The sequence below is a fragment of the Camelus ferus genome, chromosome 7, assembly GCF_009834535.1.
Source record: "Camelus ferus isolate YT-003-E chromosome 7, BCGSAC_Cfer_1.0, whole genome shotgun sequence".
NCBI lineage: Eukaryota > Metazoa > Chordata > Mammalia > Artiodactyla > Camelidae > Camelus > Camelus ferus.
Window position 1 is genome coordinate 45,282,664 of NC_045702.1, and position 20,953 is coordinate 45,303,616.

Here is a 20,953-nt window from a genome sequence, read left to right on the forward strand (position 1 = left end):
TGAGTTAAAAAGATACCATAAAATTCATGTACCAAGCGTTTGGTGGGCAGATTTTATACAGATATTGAGGATGCTTGGACAACTGAAGTTTTCAAAACCCATTCACCTCTCCACTGAACTCTGCTGCTTAATGGAGTTGAAAGACCATGACGATTATTTGACTATTGCCTCCTGGCACTTTCTAGGACTCCAGGACTCCACTGAGTTAGGACTCTGGCAGGATTTCCCTTTCTTGGTCAGAGAACTTTCAGCCCTGTCTGGTGACACTAGGTGGGGCGGACAGCCATCCGCTTTCTCTGATAGTCACTGACTTTAATTTTCTTTTTTTCTACTGCTTTTCTTCTTTGTTAGAGAGGCATTTTCCTTCTCTACTACAATACTGGGGACATACTGGGAAATGTGTGTTGTTTGTCTGAAAATGAAATTTCACTGGGGAGAGTCTTATATTTTCATTTGCTGATTCTGGCAGAGAGGGACAGGAGGGCTGGCTGTTCCTCAGTCTTTAGACAGCCCTCTAGAGCTTAATCCAACTTTGCAGTCTTGCTGTTTCTATTTCAAGAACCACAGTTTGGCAATGTTCTGTAATCACATTTCCCGATACAGGTTTCTCACACACTCTCCTGATTCAGGTGTAGAAGATGGTGCCTGTAAGAAGCATATGGGGAGATTCTCAGTGAGTAGAGATGGGAGAAAATAATCTCAGAGAAAGAGATGAGGGCCAGCAGTTATAACTGGGGGGCCAAGGAGAGAAGGAGGGGAAGGAACGGGCATCTGCTGAACACCTCCTGTGTGCTGGACACTTTACGGACATCATCTCATTTACTCTGCATAGCCGTCTCCTTTTACATTTAAGAACCTAAATGTCCTCAGTGAGGGGAAGTAACTTGCTCTCAGTCCTGGAGCTCAGTTTGGGTGCTGGCGCTAGGATTCAACCCAGGATTTTCTGGCTCTAACGCTCCTGTTCTTGCCTCTAAATCATTCTTGAAATGGCTGTGAAGCAGAGAAATTGGCTGAATTTAAAGGAGTTAAAATTACAGCAGGAAACTTAAAGGCAGAGGCATGTATCTGGGTTACCAGTGAGGCTCCCTGGAGACAGGTACAGTGGACTCGAGGCTGTCCTGAGCAGGCCACCCTGAATAGCTCCGTCTCCCCACCGGGAGGTGCTCACACAGGGGCTTGAGGTCCCCTTGAGAGAGCTCAGACATCCTATTCTTTATAGAGGTGATGGGGGACGAATGGTCTGGGTGGTGGGGTAGAAGGGCGATACCGAGAACATGGTAAAAAAAAAAAATTAAGGTCTAGAAATGGAAGAGATGTCTTATCACAGAGTCACTTCTTTGTTGGTTGCTAAGAGGTAAAGGTAAGCTACAGGGGAAGGAGGACTCTTGACCACAGGATGGAGATCATGTAAAGCTAACATTCTTGTCACTTCACGCTGGAATAATAAATTCCTATCTAACATGGTCTGCCTGTCTTTGGACTCCCACAACATCAAATTAAGACACTGGTGTGGCCTTGGGAGTGGTGATTAGTAATGCTTACATACTGTACGTTCTCCGTGGCTTATTTGCAGTTATTTTTATTTCAGGTCATTTAGATAAGTTGTCATCTGTATACGAGTTATTTTAGCCCTCGGAATTCAGAGTATTTATTTTATTGTCTGTGAGATGTGTTTACATGTCAAAAACAAACGTCATCTGTCCTTGAAAAAACAGGCATGTGCCTATGTAACAGTTATCCCCATTATCGGGTACCAAAGCCTTTCACAGGGCCTCAGGTCCTAACCTTCCAGACACCTGGAGACGACCCTCTTGAATGAGAGCTCAGTGTTCTTGATGAAACCAGGCGAAGACCTTTCCATAATGACTCAGATTCATGTTTTATTCTTAACATCCAGTATTATTCTCTAATAAACTCTTTAGTTTTTCTGCCTTGTCTTCCATTATCAGCTGCTGTTTGTCACTGCTTTAAGTGTAACCGTGACACGCACGCCATCTCTGCCACTGATTTATTGCTTCCAATCTCCGTGGGTTTGAGGGTGAAGAGTTTCTGTAGACTTGGCATATCATTTCTGTCCCTGGCCTCAGTTTCCTCAGCTGTAGGTGGCATATTTGGATTAGATGGTCTTTGAGGGTTTTCTCTGGGCTAAACGTAAAAGTGAGTGGATTCTGGAGCACACACATCGGTTCCTTCCCCTTGAGTTCAGGGCCTTGGTTCCAGCTGATTTCCAGAGATGGTGCCATTTTGTGCTTTCCTGGCTGTTTAGGGGTTAAGGTGGGGTGTTACAGTACAGATCCCATTCTCATTGCTTTGCATGTTAGAAAGCAAATTTTGGTAAAAGAAATTACATTTTTCTGTGAATACACAATAATCAGAAGTTTGGTTTTTCATTAAGAATTTCAACTTAGAATTTATACAAAACGAATATATCAAGCAAGCAATGGTATGGCAATGATAAACCTTCATTTATTATTTAAAACATTTAAAAACCACACTCAAAGTCTTATTATATCTAAATACTTTCAAATTCCACAAGTTTTACACACACGAAAAACATTTTAAATACTCCTGCTTATTATGGCCCACGTTGGACCTGTCTGGAGCTACCACGGTAGCTCTCCTGAGGACTGTGCAACGTGCCATCAACTCTTACTTTATTCAGGAGTATTTTGAGGGGAGGGATTTGAGTGTCTATGTCTTTCTTGAAAAAACCTTGCAGTGAAAGCTGGACCTGATCTCCTTTTCTAATTGATCACTTTCCCTGTGGCCAGCAGGTGGTCTGAAATGATTCTGTTTGTCAGCGTGTTCACCTCCATGTGGGCATCGTTTTAGTATTTTTAGTAGAGTTTGTGCCTAACAATGTAAAGACCTCCGGCCACATGTACTTGGAGAAGAAGAGTTTCCTGAATCTGGTCCTTTAGTTTATTCTCTTATTTCTTTGTTTCTCCATCAAGGGCAGCCTAGCCTTCAAGTAGTCAAAAACCAACCAGGTGAAGGCATCTCAGGGTTTAGGGGTACAAGCGACTGGCAGCACCTCCTCATGCTCTTGGTGTTGGTGGGTGGCTGTATTTTTAGGCTGAGTGCTAAGGCTCTTTTTTGAAAATGAAAGAAAATTGGTTGTATAAACATAGACATATAAGGAATAATATAATAAACACTAATATACCACTCCCCCAACTCCTGGCTTAAAAAAAAAAAAAGATATTTTTCTTTAAACGGTACATAGGAGCCATCTTTCTCTGCCTTTACTGCCCAGGACTTCATTAATAAAATGAGATTCATGTTCCCATGGAGTTTGAGAATTAAAAGAGAGTGTATAAACAAAGCATGGCCCATGGCAGGTTCTCAAAAATCATAGCTATTAGTGTGAACATGTCCATAAATATTGCTATTCTTAGAGCCGCCAATAGAGTGTGGTTACAGAAGCTGGGAAAGGTCAGAGCTGTGGGAAGGAAAGGTGTGATAATTTGGTGATGGGCTGGGAGATGCAGAGTTTCAGGAGAGAAATGAGGTGAAGTCCTTGGGGTTTCTGACACATAGCATTTCTTTTCTTTTTTTAATTGAAGTATAGTTGATTTACAATGTGTTAGTTTCTGGTGTACAGCATAGTGATTCAGTTATATATATATTCTTTTTCATTATAGATTATTACAGGATATTGAATATAGTTCCCTGTGCTATATACAGTGGGACCTTTTTTTTTTTAATCTATTTTATATATAGTAGTATCTGCAAATCCTGAACTCCCAGTTTATCCCTTCCCACTCCCTTCCCTGCCCCGCTGTAGCCATAAGTTTGTTTTCTATGTCTGTGAGTCTGTTTCTGTTTTGTAAATAAGTTCATTTGTGTCATTTTTTTTTAGATTCCAAATATAAGTGATATCATATGGTATTTGTATTTCTCTTTCTGACTTCACTTAGTACAATAATCTCTAGGCCCATTCATGTTGTTGCAAATGGCATTATTTTATTCTTTTTATGGCTGAGTAATATTTCATTGTTTATCCGTGTACCACAACTTCCTTACCTGGTCATCTGTCAATGGACATTTAAGTTGCTTCCATGTCTTGGCTATTGTAAATTGTGCTGCTATGAACACTGGGGTGCATGTATCTTTTCGAATTAGAGTTCCCTCTGGATATATACCCCAAAGTGGGATTGCTGGATCATATGGGAAGTCTGTTTTTAGTTTTTTGAGGAAAAAACTAAAAATGGTTTTCCATAATGGCTGCACCAAATTACATTCCCACCAGCAGTGTGGGAGGGTTCCCTTTTTCTCCACACCCTCTCCAGCATTTATTGTTCATGGACTTTTGAATGATGGCCATTCTGACTGGTGTGAGGTGACACCTCATTATAGTTTTGATTTGTATTTCTCTGATAATTAAGTGATATTGAGCATTTTTTTCATGTGTCTATTGGCCACTTATATGTCTTCACTGGAGAATTGCTTGTTTAGGTCTTCTGCCCATTTTTGGATTGGCTTGTTTATTTTTTTGTTACTAAGTTGTATGAGCTGCTTATATATTCAGAAAATTAAGCCTTTGTCAGTCGCATCATTTGCAAATATTTTCTCCCATTCCGTAGGTTGTCATTTTGTTTTGCTTATGGTTTCTTTTGCTGTGCAAAAGCTTGTAAGTTTAATTAGGTCCCAATTGTTTATTTTTGCTCTTATTTCTATTGCCTGGGTAGACTGCCCTAGGAGAACATTGCTAAGATTTATGTCAGAGAATGTTTTGCTTATGTTTTCTTCTAAGAGATTTATGGTGTCTTGTCTTATATTTAAGACTTTAAGCTATTTTGAGTTTATTTTTGTGTCTGGTGTGAGGGAGTGTTCTAACTTCATTGATTTACATGTTGCTGTCCAGTTTTCTTAACATATACTTGCTGAACAGACTGTCTTTTCTCCATTGTATATTCTTGCCTCCTTTGTCAAAGATTAATTGACCATAGGTCTGTGGGTTAATTTTTGGGCTCTCTATTCTGTTCCATTGATCCATATGTCTGTTTTTATGCCAATACCATGCTGTTCTGATTACTGTAGCTCTGTAGTATTGTCTGAAGTCTGGGAGGGTTATTCCTCCAGCTCTGTTCCTTTTCTACAATATTGCTTTGGCAATTCTGGGTCTTTTGTGATTCCGTATAAATTTTAGGATTGTTTGTTCTAGTTGTGTGGAAAATGTCTTGGGTAATTTGATACGGATTGCATTAAATTTGTAGATTGCCTTGGGCAGTATGGCTATTTTAACAATATTGATTCTTCCAATCCAAGAGCATGGGATATCTTTCCATTTCTTTAAGTCATTTTTAATTTCCTTAATCAGTGTTTCGTAGTTCTGTATGTATAAGTCTTTCACCTCCTTGGTCAGATTTATTCCTAAGTATTTTATTGTTTTGAATGTGATTTTAAAAGGGATTGTTTCTTTACTTTCTTTTCCTGCTAATTCATTGTTAGTGTAAAGAAATGCAACAGATTTTTGTATGTAAATCTTGTATCCTGCTGCCTTGCCGAATTCTTCTATCAGCTCTATTAGTTTTTATGTGGAGCTTTAGGGTTTTCTATAAATATTATCATGTCATCCACATATAGTGACAATTTTACCTCTTCTCTTCCAATTTGGATTCCTTTTATTTCTTTTTCTTGCCTGATACCGTGCCTAGGACTTCCAAGACTATGTTGAATAGAAGTGGTGAGAGTGGGCATCCTTGTCTTGTTACAGATTTTAGTGGGAAAGCTTTCAGTTTTTCACCATTGAGTATTATGCTGGCTGTAGGTTTGTCATAAATAGCTTTTATTATGTAGAGATACAGTCCCTCTATACCCACTTTGGTAAGAGTTTTTATCGTAAATGGGTGTTGAATTTTATCAAATGCTTTTTCTGTATCTACTGAGATGATTATGTGGTTTTTGTCCTTTCTTTTGTTGATGTGCTGTATCACACTGATTTTGCAAATTTTGAACCATCCTTGTGTCCCTTGGATGAATCCAACTTGATCATGGTGTATGATCTTTTTTATGTGCTGCTGGATTCTGTTTGCTAATATTTTGTTGAGGATTTTTGCATCTATGTTCATTAGTGATATTGGCCTGTAATGTTCTTTTTTGGTGGTGTGTCTGGTTTTGGTATCAGGGTGATGGTGGCTTCACAGAATGAGTTTGGGAATACTCCCTCCTTTTCAGTCTTTTGGAAGAGTTTGAGAAGGACCGATACGAGTTCTTTTTTGTATGTTTGGTAGAATTTCCCAGTGAAGCTGTCTGGTCCTGGACTTTTGTTTGCAGGGAGGTTTTTACTGTTAATTTCACTTCTAGTGATCCGTCTGTTCAAGTGGTTTATTTCTTCTTGATTCAGTCTTGGTGAAACTGTTTCCAGCAGCCTGTCCATTTCTTCTAGGTTGTCCAATTTGTTTCCATATAATTGTTCATAGTATTCTCTTATGATATTTTGTATAACTGTGGTATTGGCTGTAATTTCTCCATCTTCCTTTCTTATTTTGTTTGTTTGTATTCTCTTTCTTTGCTTCTTGGTGAGCCTGGCCAGAGGTTTGTCAGTTTTGTTTACTCTTTCAAAAAAACAGCTGTTGTTTTGATTTTTTTCTATTTTTTAAATCTCTCTTTTATTTATTTCCTCCTTGATCTTTATTATTTCTCTCCTTCTGCTGAATTTTGGTTTTGTTTGCTCTTATTTTTCTAATTCTTTTAGGTGATAGGTTAGGTTGTTTGCTTAAGATTTACCTTTTTTGAGAAAGGCCTCTATTGCTATGAACTTCCCTCTTAGGACTGCTTTTGCGACATCCCATAGATTTTGTATGGTTGTATTTCCATTGCCATTTGTCTCAAGGTATTTTTTTTAATTTCTTCTTTGATTTCATCATTGACCCATTGGTTTTTGTAGTAGCATGTTGTTTAATCTGCATGCTGTCATTTTTTTCCTCCTTTGTTTTTCTGTGGTTGATTTCTGATTTCACGGCATTGTGGTCAGAAAAGATGCTTGAAATAATTTCTATCTTCTTAAATTTGTTGAGGCTTCTTTTGTACCCAAGTATGTGGTCTATCCTAGAGAATGTCCCATGCACATTTGAAAAGAATGTATATTCTGTTTTTTGGGGATGTAATGTCCTAAAAATATCAACTAAGTCCAACTGTTCTATTCCATCATTTAGTTTCTCTATTGCTTTATTGATTTTCTGTCTAGAAGGTCTGTCCAGTGATATTAATGGGGTGTTAAAGTCTCCTACTATGATTGTGTTCCTTTATGTCTGTTAGCATTTGCTTTATGTATTTAGGTGCTCCTATATTGGGTGCATATATGTTAATGAGCGTAATGCCCTCATCTTATATTGCTCCTTTAATCATTATATAGTGTCCTTTTTTATCTCTCTTTATGGCCTTTGTTTTAAAGTCTATTTTGTTTGAAATCAGTATTTCTACTCCTGCTTTCTTGTCATTTCCAGTTGTCTGAAGCACCTTTTTCCATCCTCTTAATTTCAATGTATGTGTGGCCTTCTCCCTAAAGTGGGTCTCTTGTATGCAGCATATTGTAGGTTCTTGTTTTATTATCCAATCTGCCACTCTGTTTTCTTTTGATTGGAGCATTGAGTCCATTGACATTTATGGTAATTATTGACAGATGTGTGTTTATTGCCATTTTGAACTTGGTTTTCCAGTTGATTTGGTATTTCCTCTTTGTTCCTTTCTTCCCATGTGATTCAGCAATCCCACTTCTGGGCATATATCCAGAGAAAGCTCTAATTGAAAAAGATACAGAGCATCTATTTCATTGCTCATTATTTCAGGGGATTTCTCTTGTCCTTTTAATTGGGAGTAGTTCCTCTGCATCTTCATTTTACTTACATCTCTGTCTCTGGATTGTGGAGTATCAGTTATCTACTGTTGTCTTGAAGGGATTTTTTTTTTAAGAGGATGCACTCCTGTGTAGACTGTGTGCCCCTAATAATTTTGTCACAAGGTCTGTTTCTAGTATGGATGGTTGCCACATCTTTCTTCTGTGTGTGGTGGCTGTTACCCTTTGATTGGGGCTGTGGCCGGTGTTGTGGTGACCAGAGCCTGCCCTAGTTGTTGAGTGAGCCCTCCATTTTGTTCTGTGGTTGTCACAGCCCTGACAGGGGCTGGGTCTGTTCCCCTTTTGTTGGAATGGAGGCTTCCAGGCCTGTTTCTGAGCTGTGGGGTTAGTAGGCGGGGTTGGAGCACTTTAAGTACTCTTTGTTGATGCTGCCCTTGTCCCCGGTTTAGCCACAGGAATGTAGGTGTGCTGCTCTGATGTCCCCCAGGTTCTCTGCCCTCAGAGATCCCAGTGCAGTTCTGCTGACTTCTGGGTCACACACCTGGATTGTGGTGCATTGTCAGGTCAGCACTGTTCCCAGTGCTGCGTCCACAAATGGTAGGCGTGCTTGCAGAAAACGGCCGCACCAGCCCTCACCCCCTGCCGTGTGCCAGAACTCTGCTCCTTGCTCGTTTGTCTTAGATGTGTGGGTCCACAGAAGCACCCTCGGAGCAAAATGGTCCCCTCTGCCTAGGGCTGTAAACAAATCTCGGTCCCGCCCATGAAGTTGTGGAGCCCCTGGGTATGGATTCAGGTTTCACCCCCACCTCTGCCTGGGAGCCGTGCACCCGTGAATATGGTGACTGTGGCTGGGCCCCCTCTCTTCTCCCGAGATCGTGCCAGCAACGGTGCTGCGGGTCTGCGGGGACAAAAGCTACAGCCCAGCTGCCTTGCACCCCTATCCCACAATGTACACCAGCAGTGTTGCTGTATTGTATTGTATTGTATTGTATTGTATTGTATTGTATTGTATTGTATTGTATTGTATTGTATTGTATTGTATTACAGGGGACCCAGGCTATTCTGTATATACTCCTAGCCACAGCACCTGAGGCTGTCTGCACAGTTGGCCCCAGTCTTCCAGCAGCCAGTCCCAGCCCACCCCTGCTGGCTCGAGTCTGGGGCTGGGGATCGCAGGGGCCCTTTGTGCTCGCTTCACTTAGTTCTGTTGGCCAAGGGCTGCTGTACACAGATCTGAGCCTCAGAGGTTCCCCTCCGTCTCTGTCCATTGGAGAGGGGAAGTCCCAGTGTAAGAGGGCTGTTCCTCCTTTGCTGCTCCCTCCCTGCGGGAGACCTGCACTAATTTCTTCCTTTTTTTTTTTTTCTCCCACTAGATTTGTGACAAATTTTCTTTTGAAGGAGGCAATGTTCTGTCAAAGTTCAGCAGGTGTTCTGAGTGAATGGGTGGGTCTGTGGATGTCTGTCTTGGTGTATTCGTGGGAGAGGGTGAGATAAGAGCCTCCTACTTTGCCGTCTTGGTCGCTCTGTATCTTTTTGAATTAGAGCTTTCTCTGGATATATGCCCAGGAGTGGGATTGCTGAATCATGTGGTAAGACGATTTTTAGTGTTTTAAGGAATTTCCATACTGTTTTCCATAGTGGTTGCACCGAATTCCCACCAGTGGTGTAGGAGGGTTCCCTTTTTTTCCACACCCTCGCCAGCACTTATTGTTTGTGGACTTTTTAATGAAGGCCATTCTGAGTGGTGTGATATCTCATAGTTTTGTATTTCTCTGATAACTAGAAACACTGAGCATCTTTTCACGTGCCTGTTGGCCATCTGTTATGTCTTCATTGGAGAGATGTCTGTTTAGGCCTTCTGCCCATTTTTGATTGGGTTGATTATTATTATTATTTTTTTTTTTTGGTTATTGAGTTGTATGAGCTGTTTGTATATTCTGGAAATTAATCCCTTGTCGGTCACATTGCTTGCAAGCATTTTCTCCCATTCCATAGGCAGTCTTTTTGTTTTGTTGATGGTTTCCTTTGCTGTGCAAAAGCTTCTAAGTTTAATTAGGTCCCATTTGTTTATTTTTGTGTTTATTTCTATTGTCTGGGTAGACTGCCCTAGGAGAACACTGCTAAGATTTGTGTCAGAGAATGTTTTGCCTTATGTTTTCTTCTAGGAGATTTATGGTGAACTGTCTTATATTTAAGTCTTTAAAGCCATTTTGAGTTAATTTTTGTTCATGGTGTGAAGGAGCGTTCTACCTTCATTGATTTACGTGCGGCTGTCCAGCCTTCCCAGCACCAGCTTGCTGTAGAGACTGTCTTTTCTCCATTGTATATTCTTGCCTCCTTTGTCGAAGATTTTTCTTTATGTGTGTGTATTGACACGTGGCATTTCTGATGCTCCCGTCTGGAAGCCCTTGCTTCACTCTTGTGGAGAGGAGCAGGCAGCCACATGGTCTGCACAGTGACACTCCCCACCCCAAGAAGGAATAAATCCCTTCAGGGAAAGTCAGAGAGGCTCTGGTTCCTGCATGTGGCAGCAGCCCAGCTTCTCCCAAAATGAGTGTGGACCCAGACGTGTACTGTGCTGTGGAAAAGTCTGGAAAGCACACAGGCTGTTCTCTCAGAATGTTTTGTGTCAGAGTAGATGCTTGTTCAGTTCTCAAATGGAGATATGTGAAGCCCTTGAACAATATCAGTAAGATATTTATGGGCCTGTTTCTCATCATATTCTTCGTGGGAAGACGAGTAACGAAGCTCTCAAGGCCCCACAGAATCTACTCTTTTTAAAACATGTCTTTCCTGAGACCCCAGGCCATGCTCATCTCTCCTGTCTGCATGTCAGTCAATTTATTACTGGATTTTTCCTAGATTATTCTGTCTCCTGGTTTTAGTTCTTAGGATTGGGAGCTTCCAGAAGCTTGTTTGACATTCTCTTGTTTTTATCTGCACTGTAAACTTTGCCAACTGATAACCCCTCATGTGGGAAAGAAGGGCCTTCTGAGTTTTCCCAATATTCGATCCAAGGAGTGGTTTTTTGTCTTTTTACAGAAATTATCATGTCCCATGAGCTTTACTTTGAAAGGTGACTTGAGATCTTTTTGGAACTAGGTATGATTTAAATCCTAAGGAGAGACATTCCCGTACTATTTTCTTCTAAGATTGACAGACATAATATTAGCATATTAGTTCATCAAATCCAAGATTTCATCCATTGTAAGAGGCACCACTATTTTATGTATCACTGGGAAACCGTGTCACCTGTTAATTTAGAAACATCCTGATTTCAGAGATGTGAAAAAAAAATACATGCTTCAAAGTTGACAAGATGTGATGTACAAAAGTGGGTTGGCTGGAATGTGTCTGGAGTTGAGAGTTCAGGAGAGCAGGTGTTTATTCCCTCGGGGCTTTTCACACCGTGTCTGACTGCGGTCGTGCCGTCACCGGTCACCGAACTCCTCACCGTTTGTCACTCCCTGTTCTGTGCCCCTCCAGGGTGCTGGTGGGTGAAGCCTAAAGTCCAGTTGTCTCAGCAGAAGTCTGAGCGTCTGACACAGCTCCTTCCTCGCCTTCCTTCCTACACCCGATCTCTCACTGGTTGATTCTGCCTCTTGAATATCTGTCCGGCTTGTCCAGTTTGTCCCAGTGTCACAACACGTCCCTGGCGAGTCCGCCACCACCTCTCACCTGGATGTCCCAGCCAGGAGCCTCCCGGGAGGTCCCCTCCGCGCCGCTCTCAGCCCCTCCCCTCGATTCTCCCCACGGCAGCCAATCAGATCACGGCCCCGCCGGGTGTGCCTTCAGTGCTCTTCACTGTCCCGGGATGACGTCCACGCCCTCCTCCCCGCACATCCTCCAGCCGTTCCTCTGGACTTACTTCAGCCCCTGCCATTAATGCCCCAGCTCCTTCTCAGGCCCCACTCCTGTCCTGTCCTCACTCCTGTCGTCATGGGCACACACAGGTCCACACACAGACTCCCTCCCTCTGCATCACCTGGCCAGCTCCTCAGATACTCTCCCCCTTCTTCAGTTGCCCCACAATTCCCGTAGTGGGGCACCGACCCCGTTGTGTGCTAACGCTGGCTGTAACTGCCTGATTCCACGTCTGTGTCCTTTCTGGAGTGTCCTCTTTGGTTCGCCATGTGGCCCCACACAGTGCCACACATTCCACACTGTCTGGCTGGAAGACTACTCGGTTCATCTTCATTTTAGGTCTGAAATGCAGAGGTTACTTAGTTTGCCTGGACTCACGATGGAAACCTAGGTCCATGAAACGCGACTTTCCCAGTCCAGCTGTGGATGGATGCACAAAGCTTGGTTGGAGAAAACTGCCCCAAGGGTGGGAGCTCACCTCCCTGCATCAGCCTCATTTGGTTTTATCATCTCACAGACTTGCTGCATCACATCCACGGCTGGCAAAGGATTAATGACTCCACCTGAGAGGGTGAAAGTCTGCAAATTGCTCATTTTTTCCTTTTCTACCTGGTTGTGAGTGAGTGAGATTAGGTACTGAACAGACAACAGTGTGAACAGAGGTGGGGCAGTCACACTGGGGGGGTGGCCCGGTCACTTTGCTAAGAATGTGTGGTTAGCATTGAGCCCTGATTTGATTTTTCTTTTTTTCAGGCAGTTTACAGTCCTGAAGTCACAGCCCTGTGACAGAGAGTGGGGCTCTCCTCACCATGCTGGAGTGCAGGCAGGCCCCAGGGCACAGCAGCTCAGGTTCTAGGAACTTCGCACCCCTGACTCTGGCTCCAGGTTGAGCATCTCTGGTGGGTGCATGGGGTATTTCTTTTATGGTTGAAACAGAGACTTGGTGGTGAGGAGCCAGTGGTAGCTACTTGGACTTCTGCTGCTTGTCTCTGGGAAGCCCTCCGGGAAGGTTGAACAGACAGGCTACTTGTTTGTTATCAGGCATGTGTTAAGTACCCTCTGTATGCAGGGCCCAGAGGAGGTCCAAGAGGGGGAGGGAAGCCACAGGGCTTCAGGGTTGGACAGGCTCAGCTTTCTTCTGGCCTGGTGAGCTGTGAGCCTTGGGGTCACTGGCTCACAAGCTCTTACTATTTCTGTCCGTCTGTGAAATAAGGGTTATAATAACTTCATGAACCAGTTAGCGTGTCATTAGTTGCAAAGAAGATCTGTTACTTCCTAACATGAGAAGATATCCCCAGGTAGGGGGAGTCCCCTTCACCTGTGGTTGATGCAGGATGGTTAATTCATCAGCTCAGTGGAGCCCCCCCTTGGCAACCTCCACACATTGCTTGTCCTGGCAGCCCAGTTCTTCCCTCAGTCCCCAAAAGGCTGCATTGCACACGATATGTCCAGAGGTTGAAAAGTGGTTTCTTCTTGTGCCTCTTTTTAGCGAAAGATCCTCCTGGGAACCTTCAACAGATTTTCCCCTTGGGTCTCAGTGGCCAGAATTGCCACGGATGGCCCATCCTACCCCAGTCCCAGCTAAGAACAGAGTTGCCAGGATTGGCCAAAAGACTCATCTGCAGGGCTCTGCCATCCCCTATAGTACCAGGCTTCCAAACCTGAACAAAACTGGGGAGGCAGCTAGTGGTGCACCACACTCGGGGGTGTCAGGGCCTTCCAGGCCCCCGTGCTCAGTGCGGTGCCCACAGACACAAAACTGACTCGGTGGAGGTGCTCCTCCCCTCCCTTGACCCCTTAGCAGCGTCCAGACTCTAACTGGGAGAAGGGACTGTCCTCCGGAGGGGAGAGTGGGCTTTGAAAGCAGCAGTGACACGTGCCTGTCAGGGTTTTAGTAGGTGAGTAATGAAGTTAAACTCTAGTCACGGCCTTGGTGGGGTGCTTTGCCAGGTCTGTAGACTGGAGGAGGTTGGCTGTCAATAGGAGCAGACTTTGCTGCTTAATAAAATGTCAGGAGAGCAAAACTAAGTTTACAAGCAGCGTGAATGGACCTAAGCTACACAGCCTTTCTGATTTTTCCACTAGACAGCTGGCCTGTGAACACACACTTCTGTAACTGCAGCGTTAGCCAATAAATGAAAACCCTTTGGGAGAAACAGCTAAATTACTGACGCCTTAATCGTCAGTACCTATCTACGTTTCTGTGGGTTAGTAATTCTTGCTTAATACACTTGCAGTGCAGGCTGGCCATCATCTTTGGGTTCTTTTTAATGTCCCAGTCTCTGCCCCTGGGAGGTGGTGAAGCCAACCCCCACAGTCTTGCACGGTGTCTTCAGAGTGCTTCTGCATCAGGTTTTAGAGCAGCATAGTGACAGAGCACTGGCCTGAGAGTCAGAAGATGTGTGTCCTGGTTTTGGCTTTGCCACTAACATGCCATGTGTTTCAGGTGAGTCTGTACCTCTGAGGGGTGCAGTCTCCCTTTCTGAGCACAGACGATGGATCTGATCCGAGTGATCAGGGCCACCTCCCTCCCAGGCCTGCGCAGACATTGCGAACCAGTCACAGCTTTCCTGCTCCTCGCTGGCTCCCAGCCTAGACGCGGTCTGAGAGTCCTTCCCAGTAGCTCATCAGTGATCACTGCTGGACCCATAAGAGGTGATAGTCAAGATGACCCTGGTTTTCCACCCCAGAGCTAGTCCTCTCCTGGGGTCCTTGTAGTTTCATAATTTCCCCACAGAAGACTGGATAAGCGTTGACTGTTCGTACTCTGTCATGACACTTTACTTGTTAGAGAGCCTTATCAGAAACTCTATTCCTCTTATAATCAAGGGCTATTACACAGGATGTTCGTAGCAACAGTGAATGCCTTGGTCTTGTTCACTGAGAATCCCCTGCCTCTAGCCCGGTATGGGAACATAATAGGACCCAGTTATCTGTAGGAGTTGAATGGATGAGTTCGGGGTGGTGGTCTGCTCAGAAAGCATGCCCTCCTGTCTCTGCGGGAGGCCTTCCGAGGGCTGCATTTATGCTCTGCAAGAGAACACTGCTTCCCTCCTGCCTTTGGATATTGTTAGAGTTTTAAAAGTCTTCTCTGGGTTTCTTCTCTGTGGGATTGCATTTAGCTTTTAAAGCCTTAGAAGTAAAGTGGAAATTAAAGCTTCAGCCTGTGAAGGAGGCGGCTTCATTAGGGCTGGGCCTGGGGAGCTTTTAGATGCCTTAGGAGAGGAGCCCCTGTTCCCGCTGGCTGCCTTGGCCCACCGCCTGGTCCCCTGCAGCCATGCTGGGCTCTGAGCCATGCTTCCTGGGGCCATCCCTGCTTGCTGCTCCAGCAGCTCCTGCCCCATCTTCTCAACCCGGCAACTCCTGTCCTGTGTCCATGTAGCTATTTACTTAATTCCTGGGAGGGTCTGCTCCCTGGCTGAAGGCTCACCTGAAAACTGTGTCCCTACTATGGCCATCCTGGAAAGGGAACTTGATTTGGCTTCCCTGCCAATAGGGGAAGGAAAGAAACATTTTCAGATGGATAGTGTGGGTCACCAAAGGTAAGCCTCGTGGCCAGTTCTCACTTTACAGATGTGCAGATGGAGGCTCAGAGACAGGACGTAGTAACACAGCGAGGAGACAGAGCTGGGAACCACCTGCAGGCTGACTGTGGGTGTTTGTGTTACGCAGAGCTGCGCGTGCACAGGAGGAGGACCTCACAGAATGGGGGTGCGGGGGTTCAGCAGACCCTCTGGGCGAGGAGGGGGTGCTCTTCTCCCCCATTTGGTATGTACTCCACTGTACATCTGGCTCGCCTCCAGATGTCCAGCCCTTCGACATTGCCAATACTATACCTCTGTCCTGGCGCCTCCTGTTCTGGTTTCAAATTGCCGTCCCATTCCCACGAGGAGACAGAGACCCCAGGCTGGCCTTAGACATACATGTGAGAGGATGAAGGCCACCTAGCTGCTCGCTTTCTCATGGGAGCACGTCCGCCCCATTTCTCCCATCTGTGGGCGTTGACACCTGGCTGGATGGGGAGTGAGTTTTATCCTAACCCTGCCCTTTAGGATTTATGTGATAAATTATTCATTTATCTACCAACTGGGTGGGTAGCATCATTTTAATTTAAAAATTTTGAATAATTGTTCTGTTCATACGGCTTAAGTGTCAAAAGGTCAAAAGTAAGAAGGTGATACCTCTGACCCGTGATCTCCTGGCAGTCTAGCTCCCCACCCAAGACGCAACTACCACGAGTAATTTCTCGTGTCTCTGTCTAAAGACCTTCTGTCTGAGTTGTTCAGGGGTTCTTAATAGGGCCCAGGAGAGATGGAGCAAATCGGGACAAGTAGGGAGAGTTTTCTAAGGGCAGCCATCAGGGGATGGGGGCAGGGAGGACAGGCAGGTATGGTTATTCTGAAAAAAAAAAATTCCCAGGGAACTTAGATGTAATCCCTCCTCCTAGCTTCCAGCCATCAGTCCAGCCAGCCAGGGGAGGTGCTGAGGCGCTTGAGATGCAGGTGAAATTCCTGGTGCAGCCGTGGGCGCCCTCGCCCTGGGGAGGGAGACGGCAGCTGGGCGGGGCCTTGCGAAAGCCCTGCCCGGGCTCCTGGGGGACCTCGGTGACTGTCTTCCACCTCTCTGGGCCCCTTGTTCTGCGTCTAGGAAACCCCTCATCTAGAGTTTTAAACTTCTGTTCCTTGCCTTTAGCAGTCTGAAGGACCTCTTTAAATGCATACAGTAAAATATACAGGATTATAAGGTAAACAAGTCACATTGAAACACAGCTGGTTTCCCCACTTGGTGGGCCGAGGGCAGGCCTCTCACAGCAGGTCCCACTCTAGGAGGGCTCTCACGAGGTGTTCTGGGCCCTGGCACTGCTTGGAGATGGGGCAGAATTCCCTCCGGAGATTGCTCTGTAGAGAGTCCAGTGTCAACAGTCCACTGACCCCTGGTAGTTAGCTTCCCCCCTGTCTGTACCAGGTTTCTTCTCCCAACTGAAGATGAGCTGGTTTGTCCAGCATTTGGTTTCCAAAAGGTGGCAGCACTGTCCTGGGAAACAGAACCCCAGCGACCTGGGTGGGTAGTGCCCGCAGTGGCTGCCCGGCCCTGGGGAACAGCTGTCAGCGGCCTGCCGGAGGGGCTTCCAGGTTACTCTTGCCTCCCCAGTCACCCAGATCTTAGCCGTGGAGGCGGGTCTGTCTTTGGCCAAGCTTCTGTCCCCTGCCTGGTGCTGAGGCTGACACCGTAGGGCTCTTCTGAGGGCAGGGAGGCCCGGCAGGTGCTTGGCTGCCCACAGGCATCTCAGGACTGTCCTGCCATCAGATGCAGAGGGAAGTTATGTTCCTGCGATGGACTTTTTTCCCTCCTCCATCTGATGTTTGTGGTGGGGGCTCTGGAGGGGTGGAATCATGGGTGGTCTAGGCTGTGACTTTTCTTTTCAAACAATTTAACATTGGTTAAGGCAGCAGCAGATGTTTCAAGGGTCTGTTTAAGGCACGAAGCAGTGCAAGGATTTCCCGGCCACAGAGTCCCTTCAGACGCCTCAAGGCGGCCTTCAGTCATTCCTCTGCATTAGTTCTGGGGTTTTGGGCAGGAGTCGCTGCTTCTGATGTGTGTGTTCAAATGGGGGTGAGCCAGTACTGAGCCATGATTGCAGGAGTAGATTTTCAAGAATTGCCGGAAGAAGGGATTGTATACAATAGTCCTCGGGGCGGGTGTGCACCTGGTGTGTTTAAGGCCCAGAGAGGAAGCTGGAAGGTGGCGGTCGGGGGCAGAGGCCGCATCCCAAGGCCTAGTTGTCTGGGCGAGGGGTTCAGATGAGATATGTCCACTGAAGGTTTCTAAGGGCATTAGTGATGTTAGTACCCTGTGACCCAGCTGACCGCCCGTAATTCCCATCAAGTGCACTGACCGGGGCGTTGTTTTCGGGGCACAGGGAGGTGGCTGGAGCCAGCTAGCACTTGTGGGGCATTTAAGTCTCTGCTCCATAAACACTGACTGCTCACCGTGTGGCATCTCATGTGAATCTTACAACAACCCCATGAGGAGACATAGCTACTGTTGGTGTATCTGTGAGAAAACGAGGTGCAGGGGTGGAGTAACTCATTCAGGGTCACCCAGCTGGAGGGGCAGAGCTTGAATTGGAGCCTGGCAGGTAGACTCTAAGCCCCTGCTTTATCTGCAGGATAAATGGAAATGGAGGCCTGGGCAGCTTTTTTGTTGTTGTTGCCAATTTATTTTTATTACTTACTTAATATATGTGAAACATTGTTAAAATTTGCATTTCTTTGACCACTACTGAGATTGAACAGTTTTTCCGTTGTCTTTACTTTTTTTAAAATTGTGAAAATATATATATAAGATTTGCCATTTTAACCACTTTAAGGTGTACAGTTCAGTGGCATTAAGTACATTCACACTGTCATGCAGCCATCACCACTATCCATTTCTAGAATTTTTCATCACCCCAAACAGAAACTCTGTAGTCATCAATCAAGAACTCCTCATTCACTCTCCCCCAGCCCCTGGTAACCTCAGATCAACTTTCTCTCCCTGTGAATTTGCCTAGGCTAGATATTTCATATAAGCAAAATCATCTAATATGTGTCCTTTTGTGTTTGGCTTCTTTCACTCAGCATAAAGTCTTCAAGGATTGTTCATGTTGTAGCACGTGTCAGCTGTATTCCTTTCTGTGGTTAAACAACGTCCCATTGTGTGTGTGGACCACACGGGTCTGTCCGTTCATCTGCTGGTGGACACAGGCTGTTTCCACCCGAGGCAGCTTTTATGTGGAGGCAGGACCTTTCCAGCTACTGCTTTCATTCTGGGGATGCTTTCTGAAGCCTGGAGAACCTGCACCTCGCCTGGGGGGTGGGGTGACCGTCACTTTGTGTGGTTGGGGATGGCGCTGAGCTTTTCAAGGTAACTAACCTTGGGCTGTTTAAAAAGCACAGGATGAATGAACACTGTAATTGTTCTTGTGCTGACACCAGCTCTAAGTTGGTTCTCTTCCTGTCCATAGACTCAGTGTTGAACGAGGCCTCCAGAGAGGGTACTTCATCGTTGGCTTCTAAGCGTGAAATCGTCACCTGTAGATGGAAATTTACCTTGTTCTTGAAATTCCCCAGGGTAGCCACATGGGAACCCCAGGACTCTGCTGTGTGCCTAGGGTAGGGCATGCCATCTGGCCTCAGTTTCCCCACCTGTAAAATGATGTAAAACTGCTTCTAACAGATTACACGTCCTTCTGGGACAGACAGGTTAAAAAGTTCCTTTTAAATTCAGATCCAGTTTCTTCCTTGCTATTCATCCTTCAAGCCTGTTCCTCTCTCCTCTGGGAGCAGCACTGGTCAGCACTTCCCCCAATGTAATCCTGTATTTCCTGCCCACAGCTGCGATGTCTGGTCCCTTGGCCTCTGGTTGAATGACAAGGTCTCCACCAGGGTGCAAGCAGATGGATTGCAGCTACCGCACTGGTTAGGTTTCTTTCTTCCTTCTTGACAGCCAGCGCAGCTGTCTGACAGGAGCCTCCGGTCCCCCCCAACCCCTGGCATCCAGCCTTTCACTGGAGGCCTGGCAGCTCCGAGGTGGCCTTGGGAGAGTTTGGTTCCTGACCTTCCGGATGAACTGCCCCCTCTCTCATCATCAGGAAATAAATGATGCTGGTTGTCACCTGTTCGCTCCTCAGCTGCCAGCTGTGAAACAGGTGAAAATTCACACTGCATCCATCCCTCTGCAGCCTGGGGCCACTCATGGGCACTTTTCCTTTTCAGGACAATAAATCTGAAGAATCCAGGTGCTGCAGCAGGTGCTGGAGAAGAAGAACTGAGGTCCTGTGTGTCCTGACACAGAAGATAGTGACGACGCAGAAGTGTGCGATATCTGAACATGTCCAGATCGAAGAGAAGTGCGGCGGCATGGTGGGGATCCAAACCAAGACCGTGCAGGTGTGTGGGCCCAGCATGGAGGCTCAGAGGCCACGGCAGCCTCTGGTCCCGGCCTCAGAGGCCTTGGTCAGGGGCCTCTTTGGGTGGGGTCTTCATTCATCAGGACACTCTCTGTAGTGGGTTAATGGAAGTCCAACTCAAACTGGCTTAACCAAGAAATGATTTATTGGCTCATGTAACTGAAACGTTTGGTGTAGTCTGGCTTCGGTCATGGCTGGACCCGGAACTGGGTGAATGCTGTGAGCCGTCCTCCCTGCGGCTGGAGGGGCGGCAAAGTTCTGGCTTTCACCCCACCTGCTGGGTCGCCGGGGAGAGTGCTTCAGGGCAGCTTTCACTGGACCATCCCGGCCCTGCCCATTACTGAAGCAGGCCCGCAGCCAGGCCAATAGGACACTCGGACTGGCCATCCTGGGTTGGGTCAGTTCCTTCCCAAAGGAAAACAGGTTAAACGAGGGCCAGGCCGATGCACAGATAACCCCTGGAGCCCCTGAGGGCCAAGGGTCTCAAAATAATTACTTTGGGATTAGCTGCCTCAAAGCCCCTGTGAGCTGAGTTAGGGAAGGGAAAGGTCAGTACTCGTGCCCATATAGTACGTAAACAGATGCTTCTGGATGAAGTTACAGTTGTACCAAGCTGATCCCTGAGCTTCAGTGGAACTGAGGTGGAACAGGAGGCTGCAACCCCAAACGGTTTCCCCTCCAGCTATGGTGCCCGGTGTTCTGTTCTTAAGAGATTTACTTCTTGGGATGACTTTTGGCTTTTGGTGGAGGACCCGGGGAAGTTGTGTTTGGAAGGAGGTGGAGATACAGCTTAGGAGTGGACTCTCCTGGGGCTGGGCAGGCTGGGCAGAGTGATGAGGCAGATGCCCGCTGGGAGATGACTGCGGCTGGCCTGGCTGACCTTTCTGCCCACGGTGACCCCCACCGAAGGCCTGGAGCCTGCCTGGGAGTCAGGAGGCCAGCTGCCATCACACTCTGACCAGGACCAAGTTGCTAAACAAGGTCTTTGATTTCCAGCATTTGGGCAACAGAGTGCTTCGTGTCCTCCTCAGGCCGAGGGGGGCCGGGGTCATGTTTGTGACTGCGTTTGAAGGAGAGCGCTCTGATGCGTGACGCGGCATTTCCTGCCCATCTCTTGTCCTTGGCCTCCTCCCTCCGGCCTCTCCCTGGTTTTGTCTGACCACACAGTATGCCACCCACGGAGTCCAGGAGGATGTATTTGGTGGGTGGGTGGGGTCTTGCTCTCAGCTACCTTCTCAGTCAGGCTTTGATATCATTAAGGATTTTCTTAGGACTTTAAAGCTGTTTCCATAATCCTCCGGGAGGGAAATGGGAAGTTGTCTTATTTCTTATCATCT

The 20,953-nt window shown here is 46.2% G+C and overlaps 1 protein-coding gene across 1 annotated transcript in view; it reads left to right on the top strand.

Moving 5' to 3' along the window:
* GSDME (gasdermin E) overlaps positions 1–20,953 on the top strand; it is a 53,186-nt gene that overhangs the window by 12,079 nt on the left and 20,154 nt on the right. Inside the window, 3 exon segments of the mRNA XM_032483842.1 lie at positions 19,423–19,441; positions 19,443–19,475; positions 19,477–19,596. Coding sequence (XP_032339733.1) covers positions 19,423–19,441; positions 19,443–19,475; positions 19,477–19,596 — 172 coding nt within the window.